General features: G+C 43.9%; 1 protein-coding gene across 1 annotated transcript in view; it reads right to left on the bottom strand.

Moving 5' to 3' along the window:
* Nucleotides 1-14,633, bottom strand: part of FHAD1 (forkhead associated phosphopeptide binding domain 1) — a 133,520-nt gene that overhangs the window by 102,985 nt on the left and 15,902 nt on the right. Inside the window, exon 3 of the mRNA XM_079928530.1 lies at nucleotides 8,681-8,887. Within this exon, the coding sequence (XP_079784656.1) occupies nucleotides 8,681-8,887 (207 nt within the window). The remainder of the gene's footprint in view (nucleotides 1-8,680; nucleotides 8,888-14,633) is intronic.

The raw sequence follows: 14,633 nt of genomic DNA, 5'->3' as shown, positions 1-14,633 counted from the left end.
TCAGGATTTCTCATCACATCAGTAGGTCCCCACGGGACCTGTAAGAGCACAGGGTAGAGGAAATCCTACAAGGTCAGGTAGGAGATGACAGAGCTTGACCAGAAAGAGGCTTTGTTGTGAAGGGCACCATGGTCTCTGGTCATTCACTCAGTTGCCGGCTTCTCAACCCCGGGTACAGTAAAGCCACATCTTCCTCAAGAACGGGCCCTATTCAGAGGTCCCAGGAACGTGGAAACGCCACCCTTCTTGGGCATGGACAACTAAGGCCCCGACTCTGAGCTTCTCATCACACCTGTTCACCAGAGGAGAGAAATGAGCAACTCTGCTTCCTTGGAGACTGGCCTGGGACTTTTCTAATGGAAAAGTGGATTATTCGTCATTTTCCTCCCCCCAGATCCCTAGTGGCAAATCCCGTTAGGAAGGTTCCACTTAGGCAATAGGAATGCTTCCTAATGTCATGGACATCTTCTTTGTTTTTGCCTACCCCGCATCCACTTTTTTCCATCTTCTGGACGGGCACCTTAATTTTTTGCGGGGAAGACACCCTTCCCCTGACAATCCCGAGTCCATATAACTCTGACCCTCCCACTCCAGGGGTGAGCCCATAACCCAGGCCTAGCCAATCAGAGCATACTCCTTGCCCCTGGCCTCAGTGATTGGTTCAGGGGAAGCCCCATGATCCAAGCCACTGCCAATGAAGATGCTGGCTCTCTCCCTGGAACTGCTACTTTGTAGGGTGCCGGGGCTGCTGGGGGCCACTTTCCTACAGGGGAGCCGAGAGTCTGTCTGAGATTGTGAGGCTAACAGGGAAGAAAGAGTCAGATTCCTGACCATGATTTGGGCGCCTGGATCCAGCTGGGCCTACGCTGCAGCGTTTGGCCTTTTCAGTTACATGAGCTTTTTTTTTTTTTTGCCTAGGCTAGTTTTAGTTGGTTTTCTGACACTTGCAAACAATCAGATTTCCTGGACAGCATGCTTATGGAGACTTCAGCGTAAGCCTCACTATGTACTCGGAATGAAAGTTGTTTTAAAGGTAATGACACGCGCAGATAAAACCCACCAGACTGTAACCGCGCACCAAATGTACCTTTAAACGTATAAAAGTAAAGCAGCGTCTCCAGAGAAGAATGATTTCAGACCAAGGAACCGCTCATAAGACAAGTAGTAAAGCGCTGCTTAGAGAGACTCTGACAGACAAATAGTTCTCTAGGTACAGCAGGCTTCAGGCTACAAACCCCAAATTTCTGCTTCAAAAGTGACCCAGGGAAGACATTCCATAGTTTTATTTATTTAGTTTTTTGGCCTCGCCGTGCACTTGTGGGATCTTAGTTACCTGACCAGGAATTGAACCCAGGCCCTCAGCAGTGAGAGCACTGAGTCCTAACCACTGGACCACCAGGGAATTCCCAACATTTCACAGTTTTAAAGGAAAACTTTCCAGTTGAAGAAACAGGTAACATTTATAATAGGCACCTGTTGTATATATAATATGTTAATGTCTAGTATATTTATCAGATACATGTCAATGTAATTGTATTATTACTATATATGCAAATGCATATATATGTGTATGTATATTTAGAACCACATATTTCCAGCTCTTTTTTAAAGAGGTGTTGAAAAGACTGTTCAAAATTTATTTTTCCAGCTTGTCTGTTTTTTCTTATTCCTCAGTAAACTTAAGCTATTAACCAGCACATTTTCCGGCACACAGTAAGGCTCAATCTGAGTGAGTTCTTTCTCCCCAGCTCCCCCCTCTATTTTAAGTTCTTCTTTCAGAAACCAAGTAAAATGAAAGAGGCAGTACAGCATAGTGTTACAAGCAGAGGCTGGTAAACGTTTTCTGTAGAGCCAGACAGTAAATATTTCCAGCCCTGAGTGCCATATGATCTGCCCAGCTAACTCTGCCGTTGGAGCAGACAACATAGGCAATACTGAAATGAATGGGATGGCTGTGTTCCCATGAAACTTTACAAAAACAGGAGATGGCCTGCATTTGGCCCTGGGCCATAGTTTGCCAACCTCTGGTTAAGAACTTGGGATTTGGCATTACACAGAATCTGGTCCAGCTCCCTGCTCTGCTCCTCCTCTGTGACCCTGATGAGTGTGTTATTTTTGTGCCTTGTCTGTAAAAAATAGGGATAATAACAGCCACTTCTTAGTCTGTGAGAAGTGGGTGAGATAGTGTACATGAAATGCTTGGAACACTTCCTGGTCCATAATAAATGAGCATAAAACATTAGCCATCAGGTATTATCATCATCATCAAAAAAGAAGAAGAAAGGGGGCAACAGAATTTGTCCAGGAACGGCAGCAATACCCCTGGTAAAAAGTTAGTGGATGGACTTCCCTGGTGATGTAGTGGTTAAGAATCCGCCTGCCAATGCAGGGGACAGAGATTCGAGCCCTGGTCCAGGAAGATCCCACACGCCGCAGAGCAACTAAGCCCATGGGCCACAACTACTGAGCCTGTGCTCTAGAGCCCGCGAGCCACAACTACTGAGCCCGTGTGCCACAACTACTGAAGCCCACGTGCCTAGAGCCCGTGCTCCGCAACAAGAGAAGCCACCTCAATGAGAACCCCGCGCACTGCAACGAAGAGTAGCCCCCGCTCGCCGCAACTAGAGAAAGCCCGCGTGCATCAACGAAGACCCAACGCAGCCAGAAATGAATAAATAAAATAATTAAAGAAAAAAAAGTTAGTGGAGCCAGGGACTTCCCTGGCCGTCCAGTGGTTAAGACTCCACGCTTCCAATGCAGGGGGTGCAGGTTTGATCCCCGGTTGAGGAACTAAGATCCTGCGTTGGTGCAGCTGAAAAAAAAGTTAGTGGAGCCAATCAAACAAGGAAGCCAGATAACTGAAAATGCATTTTCTTCTATTATCAGTGGCTTTCATTTTTACCCACATAATGAATCATCCCCTGTCAGTGTGTGAAATTGCAGGTTGGACTGGGAATTGCAAGACCTTCCTTAACCGCTGGGCAGTGAAGGACCTGCCTGGGCTCTCACGGCCCCACGATGCTTCGTGCTATTAGGAAAAGCCTCCAAGGGACTCAGGAGAGCTGGCTTTTAATCCTGGCTCTGGATCTATATGACTGATGCCTAACCTTGGGGAAGTCGCTGAAACTCTCTGAGCCTCAGTTTATGCCATGATAGGGGTGGTCCCAGGGACCTCTATAAAAAAAACTGAAGGGGGAAAGGGGACCTGGGATTAATGAGTAGCTCCTTGGAAGAAATTGGAAATTGAAGCTCAGAAAGGTAAAGTCAGTTGCAGCTGGCATTTCAACTTGGGCCCATCAAACTCCAAAGCCCTTGCTTTCTCGATGGTGTTCTGCAGAGCTTCCCCATTAAAGCAGCAAGGAATATTGGCCGACAGAGGGCGCTCTTCTCGCAAGACAGGACGTCATGACATTGCAGGGACAGAAGACAGTATCCAGGAGACACATGGGAGAGTCTGGCTGGACTGGGAACAGGGCAGAGCAGGCTACAGGGAAGGCCAGACACAGGCTATCATGGGGATGGGGGCTGCTGCCAAGGAGCTGTCAACCCCCTCATGGAGCAACTCGGCACGTCATTTGTGGCGCCTGGCTTCCTTTTTCATTCTGGCCATTTCCCTCAGTTTTGCCGTATTTCAGAACAGAGAAAGACATGATTTATACATATGGGTGACGTGGGTTTCCTCACTCAGCTGCCTTGTAAGAATGGCGCCTCTGTGACTAGCACAGCTTGTTTCTACACCTCCTTTCCCAGAGCTCAGAAAGCACGAATAAAGGCAACAACAAACAAAACCCACGATACGGCAGGCACACCTGACCTTATGACTTCAATTTCCCACGCCTGGTGCCAAGACTCTATGGTATTAATCAACGGCTGCTTCAGGGCATTGCAAACGGCCCTGCGGGTTATGTCCTGCATAGCTTCAGTGGGCACCATCCACATGGACCCCGTTGTGAATGGTGACCCTGGAGTTGTGCAATATGGCAGCCCTAGCTAATACTTTGATGAGAGACCTATTTACAAAGTGTGGTCCTGGGCACATCCTGGCTGCCAGTGTACTTTGTCAAACAAGAGTTTTTCTTTATATTTTTCCATCTTGTATGTTGTTCTATGGGTAATTTATCTGCAAATGTATTTATGTGCTAGAGGGGGCAGGTCTGGGGAGGTTCCCCTGTCCAGAAGGACACGTACAAAGGAGGCATCCTGGCTGCTCCATGCTGGTCTGCTTGACTCTAGAGCTGAGGGTTATCATGTGCTTATTAGGTGCCAGACGCTGGACTAAGCAATTTACGTACTTTGCCCACTGAATACCACGGTCACTCAAGGTGGTAGGAACTATCGTTACAGGAGTGGGGACCGAGGCTCTGAGAGGCAGATGATTTGTGCACGTCCAGTATAAAAGCCAGTACAAGAGCAGGGCTGGGACGGCGCTGGAGTCAGCCTGACCTCAGGGCACGTGCTCTAACCACTGTGACACCTGCGAACACATCTGGATTCCTAACCGCCCCGCACCTCACCCCCCTCCCCCAATAAAATGCTGTCACACCCTCCTCTATTGGTTATGGTCACCACAAAACCTGAAATAAGTGCTTTCATTTGGGAACTCTTTGTCGGTTAAGTTCTCATCATACTTAACGTGTATGAGAGCAGGGCAGTCCCCCGTGGAAACTCCACCCAAGGAGGAAACACAGTGCCCTCACCAGGGACCCCAAAATCAATTGGAAACAAGAACATGCCGGAAGCAAGACAGCCACGAATTTCTTAGAAAAACTGGGCTTCAAAATATTTGATGAGAGATGCTCTTCAATACCTCTCCCTTTTTCCCCTCTTTCTTTTTCTTCTTCTTTTTTTTTTTGTGCCGTACGCGGGCCTCTCACTGTTGCGGCATCTCCCGTTGCGGAGCACAGGCTCCGGACGCGCAGGCTCAGCGGCCATGGCTCACGGGCCCAGCCGCTCCGCGGCATGTGGGATCTTCCCGGACCGGGGCACGAATCCGTGTCCCCTGCATTGGCAGGCGGACTCTCAACCACTGAGCCACCAGGGAAGCCCTCTTTCTCTTCTTTTAAACAGCCAGCAGGTTGGGGTCATCAGGAAGTGGAATTTGTAGGAACGTGTCAGTCAGTCCACAGGCCGCCCTCACGCGGGCCCTGCAAAGGGCCCCTCCATGAATAAGAGCATCACGGATGGAAGCTTCTCAAGCTGGGGACGCCCCGGCAGAGAGCACTTTTGAGAAGATGGGGTTGGGGAGAGTCCTGCAAAGTGCCCTGGGCCCAGGCCAGGGCAACACTTGTGCAGCTGCCTGCAGTCACCCAAGGAATGAAGCAACGTGCAAGTGCGTGTACTGAATAAGAATTGAAAAAATCCGTGTATATTCGAGTGACCGTGAGAGTATGCTTTCCTCTGTGTGAAAACCAGTCAAGGCCACTGCTCCAGCTAGCATCAGGCTAAATGGTTTTCTCCCCTCCTTTTTCCGCAAGTGGGGATCGTGTTTAATTTGCACTGACTAGCTGTGTGGCCCTGGGGAAATTACTTAACCTCTCTGAGTTTCGGATTCCTTGTCTGTAAAATGGGGATCACGGGAGAGCCCATCTCATAGGTTGCTGTGAGCGTGAGATAAGGGAAAGCAGGTGAATCGCTTAGCTGTTCACGTCAGTGATTCCTCCTGCTGCTCTTACAAAGCATCTTCTTCAGTCTTATCTACTCAAGGTTAGAGGTCGTCAGCACTGTTTCCCACAATTATATAAGAAGCACCTTGTCAAATAAAGTCCCCATTCCATATCTGTACACCCATGTTCATGACAAACTTACTCAAAATGGCCAAAAGGTGGAAGCAACCCAAGTGGCCATGGATGGATGAACAGATAAACAGATAAACAAAATCCATACAATGAAATATTATGCAGCTGGAATGAACCACGAGGACATCATACTAAGTGACATAAGATGGTCACAAAAGGACAAACAGTGTAAGATTTCATTTATATGAGGCACCTAGAATAGTCAAATTCACAGACACAGAACGCACGGTGGGAGGGGAGGAAGGAAGCAGGGGGTTTTATCTGATGGGCACAGAGTTTCAGTTTGGGAAGATGAACAAAGTTGTGGAGATGGATGGGGGTGACGGCTGCACGACAGCGTGAATAGATTTAATGCCACTGTGAACTGTACACTTGAACGTGGTTAAGATGGTACATTTTATGTGTATTTTACCACAATTTTGAAAATGAAAAGTTAAAAACAAACCCCCACGTGAAGTACCTCCAAGGTTTCTCCGAGGTCTGGGGTGATAGAAATGGATGAAAATGTTCTGAAAGCAGGTTGTGGTGATGGCCGCACAGCTCCATAAATGTATTAAGATTGACTGAATTGACACTTAAAATGGGTGAAGTTTCTGTTATGTAAATTGTGCTTCAGTGAAGCTGTTAAGAGCAAGCAAGCAAACAACACATGCTGTGATCGGAGACTTTGAAGGATGAAGGAGCTGTTCACTGTCTTGACTGTGGCTACGGTTTCCCAGGTGTACACATATGTCAAAGCCCATCCACTTACAGACTTTAAACCTGTGCCGTTTATTGCATGTCAACTATATCTCAATAAAGCTGTGTTTTCAAAAGGCAGAACAGTATTCCATATATAAACGAACTCCTTATAATTTATTAACAATGCCCCCTTTTGATGAAAATTTAGGTTTCAAATGTTATGCCCCTATAAATAATATTTCAATAAATATCTTTGTAGGAAAAAAAAAAAAGAAAAAAATGCAGATATTGTTTGCTGCTCCCCCTCTTCTTCCCCCCACGGGCAAAGCCACAAAGTCAGAACTTCCCAGGGAGGGGGCCTGGGAACCTGTAATTTTACTGAACACTCCTGAAAAATTCTTGTAATCAGACATGTTGGGGCACATTGAATCAAACTTTGCGAACTTGGATTTTCAGGCTTGGGAGTTTGAAATCCCCTTTTCTTTGATCCCTAAAAAATTCTGTAAGTGTTCCATACAAACGATTCTAAATTTGGGTTTCCCTACTATTGGGAATCAGAATCATCAGGGAGCTTGTGAGAATGCATATTCCCAGGCCCCTCTCCCAGGGAGGATGTGTATGGTTGCCAGATTTCGCATAAATAAATAAATGAATAAATAAATACATAATAAACTATAGGGTGTCAGTTAAATCTGAATTTCAGATAAACACCAAATAATTTTTTTAGCATAAGTGGTTCCTTGCAATATTTGGGCCACACCGGTACATAAAAATTATTTGTTGCTTATCTGACATTCAGATTTAACTGGGTGACCTGTATTTCATCTGGGAGTCCTAACTATGAGTCCTCAGGCCTGGGGTGAAGCCCAGACCTGCACTGTTGGTTTGCTCCCCACGTGGTTCTGATGAGGGGGATCCTTAGAACCCGTGTTGAGAGTCCCTGATCAGGTCAACACCTGCTGGGTCAGGAGCCCCTCCTCAGGGAGGCCAGTGGACCCCAGTGCATCCCACGAGTGAGCACACTTTAATGCTGGTCCAAGGAGGAAAAGGGGTCTGAGCAGCCGCAGGAGAAAACTGCCCCAGATTTTCAAAGCCAAACATGGTGGATGCGGCGTCACGGGCCCTGCAGCCTGAGGGATGCTGCCGGTCTTCTCTGAGTGAGTATTTAGGGCTGCCTAGGGGACCCACAACCCAGGATTCTGTCTAGATTCTCTAAACTTTGTTCATTTATACCCAGCCTCGTCCCAGAAAGGATTTGAAGCCTCGGAGGTCTCAGTCCATGCAGCGTTCTTGGTGCTGGCGAGTGAGGTTAACACACTGTCTCTCTGGGACACACATGACAGGTATTAATTGCGTGCTCACCACGAATGGGCATTATTCTGGGAGTTTTACAATTATAACCATCTCATTTAGCCCTCGAGATAAGCCTGCAAGGTCATTGCTGTCGTTGGCCCCATTTTGTAGATGAGGAAACCGAGGTTCCGAGGGGTCCAGTGGTTTGTGCAAGAGCACACCGAGTAGGCCAGTGGCAGAGCTGGGGTTCTGACCCAGGACTGTGTCGCTAACCAGCCCCCATCCTTCCTCCCTACTGAACCAGACACTTCTTGTGACTGAGCTTTTCTGGGCGAGTTTTGGGTTACGTTCCGCTTAACCTGGGGCCATACTTTAGGTCCTGATCCCGGGAACCTTTCTGATCCGGTGTGATAACAGCTGTCAGGCCTTGAGCGTCTACTCCCGCCAGAGACTTTGACTTTTTACACATAGATACTCTCTCAACGCCCTGCACCGCTGAGAAGACCCAGACCCAGGCATGCAGAGTACCCTGGCCGAGGTCGCAAAGCTAGGAAGTTGTAGAGCACTGATCTGCCTAAAAGGGAAGCATCCATCTCTGCATCTTCAAAAGCACACATCTGCTTTCCACCTCCCCTCGCCAAGCTTCACTTTTCAGGAAAATGCTCTCGCTCCGGGCTGGTCGCTAGGCAACTCTTGCATGTAATTCCACGAAATGCCCAGAAGAGGGCGCGAGGACTCGCTCTCCCCCGGCACCCACGAGATGGGTCTGAACTTCGCGGAATCGCGAAAGCAGAGTGACGCGCTCCAGACGAACTCCACCTGTGGCCGTATCTGAGCCCTAGGCTGCACGGAAGGTGATACAACACGGCGCCTCTGCACCCCACCCCCACCCCGCAGGGGCCCGGACTCACCGAGGCTGGGTTTTCGATGACCAGTTCATAGGTCAGCCCTCCGGACCCAAACCTCAGGATGTCTCCGGGTAAGAGCTTCACAGCCACGTTCTGAATGTGGCACCCGTTGACGAATGTGCCGTTGCGGGAATTGAAGTCCTGGAGAACAAAGCTGCTCTCGGCCTCATTATATTCAATGAGCGCGTGATGGTTGTCGATGTCTGCAGACTGAAATGGAGAAGGGGGACAGTCAGAGCCAGGAAAACAGGAATAACAAGGGGGGCCCTAATGTTTACTAGTGCCACTGACACTGGGTGCCCCAATGTGCTAACCACTTCATCTGGCTGGATGGTCACTGCAATCCTCATTTTAAGAGGAGGATGCTGAGGGTCCGAGAGGTGAAGTGACTTGCCTAAGGCCACACAGCTAGTGAGTGGAGGGTCACCAGAACCTGACAGCAGACCCAGGATAGATGCCCAGTTTTTGGGTAGGGCGTCAGGCAACACAGAGGTAAGAGGGAACTCGGGGGGAATTGGCCACTTTATAGTTCTCTGATCCCATGCAAGTATCCTTTTGGTTGTCCTGAATGGCAAGACAGCAGAAATGGCCCAACACAAACCAGAAGGGTCAGTTGGCAAGTGACAACTGTCCATTTACTGCAAGTGTTAAAGTTAAGGGGAGGTTTTGTAATAACTGTTGTTTTCTTTTGTTTGTTCTATTCATTTTTAAAATAACATTTTTTTTGTAATAATGCAGAAAATGAGAACTAGAGAAAAACACAAAGACATTAAAATCACTTAGACTCCCGTCCCCCAGAGGCAGGCACTGTGAACACGATGGTTCACATCCTTCCAGTCTTTTTTTTATGCTTACAATCTTTTTAAAAAGTTTAAACACAATTGAGCTCACACCACAAAACATAGTTTTATAACTACATTTAAAAGCCTTGGTGTACAATGAAGGTTTTTCCCATGTGATTAATTATTACTGTTGCTTCTTAAAAGCTTATCAGAATTTATCTAACCAAAGATGATCTATTTTTCAATAGGGGCCCTAGTGTGACCACATTTCCCCCAAAAGAGGGAGACCCCAGACAGTGAATTGTCAGTGGAGTCAGAAACCTCTTGTGTAACCACTTTAGTAAGAAGAATGAGCAAAACTCGGCACCAGGGAGGAAATATCACATTCCCCCTGGCCCCGGCGCCCTGTACTATGGGCTGCAGGGCACGTGTGAAGTCTTCTGTCTTCTCAGGACACTGCCTATGAGCCATCCACCCCAGCCTGAGACTTTTCAGTTATTTTCTAAGTTACTCTTCTCAGAGTGCCTCATCCAACTTTCATAGAGTGCACTTGGACTTAGAAATCTATACTAACGTCCCACAATATAATTATAACCAATAGCTTATATTAATAATATAATAGCTTATATTATATGAATAGATAATAATATAACTGCATATATTAGTAGAATATATTAATTACACATTATGTGCAATTACACAAATGCCAGGAAATTTGCTAAGTGCTTTACTGCATTATCCCATTTCATCTTCACAATAATTCAAAGGGAGACTTCCTCATTTAAAAAAATTTTAATTTTTTATTGAAGTATAGTTGATTTACAATGTTGTGTTAGTTTCAGGTGTACAGCAAAGTGATCCAGTTATACGTATATATAATATCTATTCTTTTTCAGATTCTTTTCCATTACAGGTTACTACAAGATATTGAATATAGTTCCCTGTGCTGTACAGTAGGTCCGATAGTTACTCATTTTTTAGATGAGGAAACTGAGGCATAGAATGATTAAGTGTGCCCACAGTCAGCCAGTTTGACTCGCTTGGTTTGTTCCCAGGTTTGCCTGATTCAAATGACTGTGCCTTTCAAATTCCTACCAAACACTCTGGCACTTAAAATACTGAAACACAAGAAGAAAGTGGGAGTAGCTATATTAATTTCAGGCAGAGCCAACTTCAGAGGAAGGAAAGTGATCAGGGATAAAGAGAGGCGATACATAGTGATAAAGGGGTCGATTCTCCAAGCAGACATAACAATCCTTCATTGTATGTGCCCAACAATAGAGCATCAAAGTATGGGAGGCAAAAACCGATAGAACTGCAAGGAGGAGCAGATGAATCCATCATGGTAGCTGGAGACCTCAACAGCCCTCTCTCAGTAATGGGCAGATCCACCAGGCAGAAAATTAGTAAGAATGAAGTTGAACTGAATAGCACTATCGTCATCTGGATCTAACTTGCAACCACGCAACTTCATCCCACAACAACACACATCCTTCTCAAGCTCACATGGAACGTTCACCAAGCAGACCACGTTCCAGGCCACGAAATATACCTCAACAAATTTAAAAGAGTAGAAATGATGTAAAGTACGTTTTCAGACCACAACGGAATTAGGCTAGAAACCAATACCAGAAAGACAGCTGGAAAATCCCCAGATATTTGGAGATTAAACAACACACTTCTAAATAACAGATGGGCCAAGGAGGAAGTCTCATGGGAAATAAAAATTTATCTTGAGCTAAATGAAAATGAAAATACAACCTGTGAAAATTTGCAAGATGCAGTGAAAGCAGTGCTTGGAGGGAAATTTATGGCATTGAAGGCATACATTTGAAAAGAAGATCTAAGCTTCCACCTTATGAAACTAGAGAAAGAGGAGCAATATAAGCCTACCACAGCAGAAGAAAAGAAGCAATGAATGAGATAAGAAGCAGGAAAACAACAGAGAAAATCAGCAAAATAAAGAGCTTTTTTTTTTTTGTAAAGATCAATAAAATTGACAAACCTCTAGCAGGATAACCAAGAAAAAAAGAGAGAAGATACAAATTACTAAAATCAGTAATGAAAGCGATGGCATCACTACTGATCTCATGGACACTGAAGGGATAATAAAGGAATATTATGAATAATTCTATGCCCACAGATTTTATAACTTAATGAAGTGGACTATTTCCTTGAAAGACACAATCTACTGAAACTCACACAAGGAGAAATAAATACTCTGAATAGACTCATATCTGGTAAAGAATTTGAATCAATAATGAATAACCTTCCAAAGTGGAAATCACCAGGCCTGGATGGGTTCACTGGTAAATTCTATCAAACATTAAGGAAAGAATGATACCAGTTCTCTATAATCTCTTCCAGAAAATAGAAGAAGAGAGAACACTTCCCAGCTCATTCTGTGAGGCCAAACTTATTCTAATAGCAAAACCAGATAAAGATATTACAAAACAGGAAAATTGCAGGCCAATACCTCTCATGAACATAGATGCAAAATCCTCAACAAAATATTTGCAAATTGAATCCAGTAATGTATAAAAAGAGGTATACACCACAGTCAAGTGGGATTTATTCTAGGTATGCAAGGCTGGTTCAACATTTAGAAATCAATTAATGTAATCCATCACATCAACAGCATAGAGAAGAGAAATCGCATTATCATATCAGTAGATGCAGAAAGAGCATTTGACAAAATTAAACACCCATCCATGATAAACTAACAAACCAACAAACCACCACAACAACTCTTGGCAAATTAGGGATGGAGGGGAACTTCCTCAACCTGATAAAGTACATCTATAAAAACCCTAAAGCTAACATCATATTTAATGGTGAGAAACTAGAAGCTTTCCAATTAAGATCAGGAATAAGGTGAAGATGTCCCCTTTCACCACTCATTTTCAACATTGTACTGTATGTCCTAGCTAATGCAACAAGGCAAGAAAAGAGAATAAAAGATATATAGATTGGGAAGGAAAAAAAAATCTTTTTTGGTGAGGTGTTTGTTCAGATCTTCTGCCCATTTTGCAGATGGCATGATTGTCTATGCAGAAAATCCCAAAGGACTGACAAAAAGCCCTCCTGGAACTAATGAGCAATTATAGCCAGGTTGCAGGATACATGATTAATATACAAAAGTCAATTGCTTTCCTATATACCAACAATGAACAAGTGGAATTTGAAATTAAAAACACAACACCATTTACATTAGCACCAAAAAAAAAGAAAAAAAAAAAAGAAGTACTTAGGAATAAATCTAACAAAATACTTAGCTATATGAAGAGGTATATGAAGAAAACTACAAAATGTTGATGAAAGAAATCAAAGTAGTCTAAATAAATGAAGAGATATTTCATGTTTATTTGAAATTCCTTAATGATATATGATGTTTAACATCTTTTCATATGCTTATTTGACATCTGTAGATCTTCTCTGGTGAGGTGTCTGTTCAGCTCTTTTGCCCATTTTTAAGTCGGGTTGTTTGGTTTCTTATTGTTGACTTTTAAGACTCATTTATTTTTGTTTATTTATTTATTTTATTGAAGTGTAGTTGATTTACAATGTTGTGTTAATTTCTGCTGTACAGCAAAGTGATTCAGTTATACATATATATACATTCTTTTTAAAATATTCTTTTCCATTATGGTTTATCATAGGATATTGAATATAGTTCCCTGTACTATACAGTAGGACCTTGTTGTTTATCCATTCTATATGTAACAGCTTACATCTGCTAACCTCAACCTCCCACTCCATCTCTCCCCCAACCCCCTCCCCCTTGGCAACCACAGTCTGTTCTCTATATCCATGAAGACTCATTTTTTGGATACGTGCTTACAGCATCTTTATTCATAATTGCCAAAAACTGGAAGCAACCAAGATGTGCTTTAAAAGGTAAATGGATAAACAAATTGTGGTACATCCATACAATGAAATATTAGTGATAAAAATAAATGAGTTATCAAATAACAAAAAGACATGGAGGAATCTTAAATGCATATTGCTTAGTGAAAGAACCTAGTCTGAAAAGGTTACATACTGTATGATTCCAACTGTATGAAATTCTGGAAAAAGTAAAACTATAAGGAGAGTAAAAGATCTGTGCTTGCCAGGGGCACAGGGGTTCTGGGGCTCAGGATGAAGAGGAGGGGCACAGGGGATTTTAGGGCAGTGAAAATATTTTTTATGATACTGTAATGGTGGATACTTGTCACTATACGTTTGTCAAAACGAAAGAATGTACAACGCAAAGAGTGAACCCTAATGTAAACTATGGACTTAGTTAATAATAGCATATCAATATTGGTTCACCAGTTGTAACAAATGTACCGCACTAATGCATGATGTTAATAATAGGGGAAACTGTGTGTATTGGAGGGGTGGATATATGGGAACTCTCCGTATTCTCTGCTCAATTTCCTGTAAACCTAAAACTGTTCAAAAAAATAAAGTATTAAAAAAAATTAAAACACATTAGTTCTTTGGAAAATGTCACCCACATCATCTTCATCACCATTCCCATTGATCTTTGTGTCCTTTGAACCTTTGATAACCCATGAATGAGAGAAATTCTGTGTGTTACATTTTGTTTTTCTCTTCCCAGGCTTCACTACTTTCAGTTCCTCAAAAACTGTCAAGCCATTATTAAGAAATCAAAGCAAGCAGGAAGTTTTAAATGACTCCACAAAATTGGGTGAGCCTCTACCACGTGTTAGGCCAGGAGACAGCTTCCTAGTTCTGCCCTATAATATCACTCGCTCCCTTTACCTGGAAAATTGCTAAGTGCTACTACTGGACAGATGCCCTGCTGCTAATACAGACTGACTGTATAAGCTCCATCCTACTGAGCTGTCCAACTATGAGATGAACTGTTATTTATTTATTATTATTATTATTATCCTTATCATCATCTAACGTATTTTGAGGGCTTCCTGTGAACTGGGCCCTGCTGAAGCATTTTGTGTGCATTTTTTTCATTTAATCTGCATGACAGCCCTAAACAGGGTTCTATTATTATCTCCATCTTAGAGATGAAGAAGCTGAGACTCAAAAGGTGAAGTGAGAGGACAGCATTACCTTGATACCAAACCCAGACAAAGACACTACAAGAAAACTACAGACGAATATCTCTTATGAACACTGATACCACAATCCTCAACAAAATATGAGGA

Source organism: Stenella coeruleoalba (assembly GCF_951394435.1).
Source record: "Stenella coeruleoalba genome assembly, chromosome: 1".
Taxonomy (NCBI): Eukaryota; Metazoa; Chordata; class Mammalia; order Artiodactyla; family Delphinidae; genus Stenella; species Stenella coeruleoalba.
This window is presented reverse-complemented; position numbering and strand designations above follow the sequence as displayed.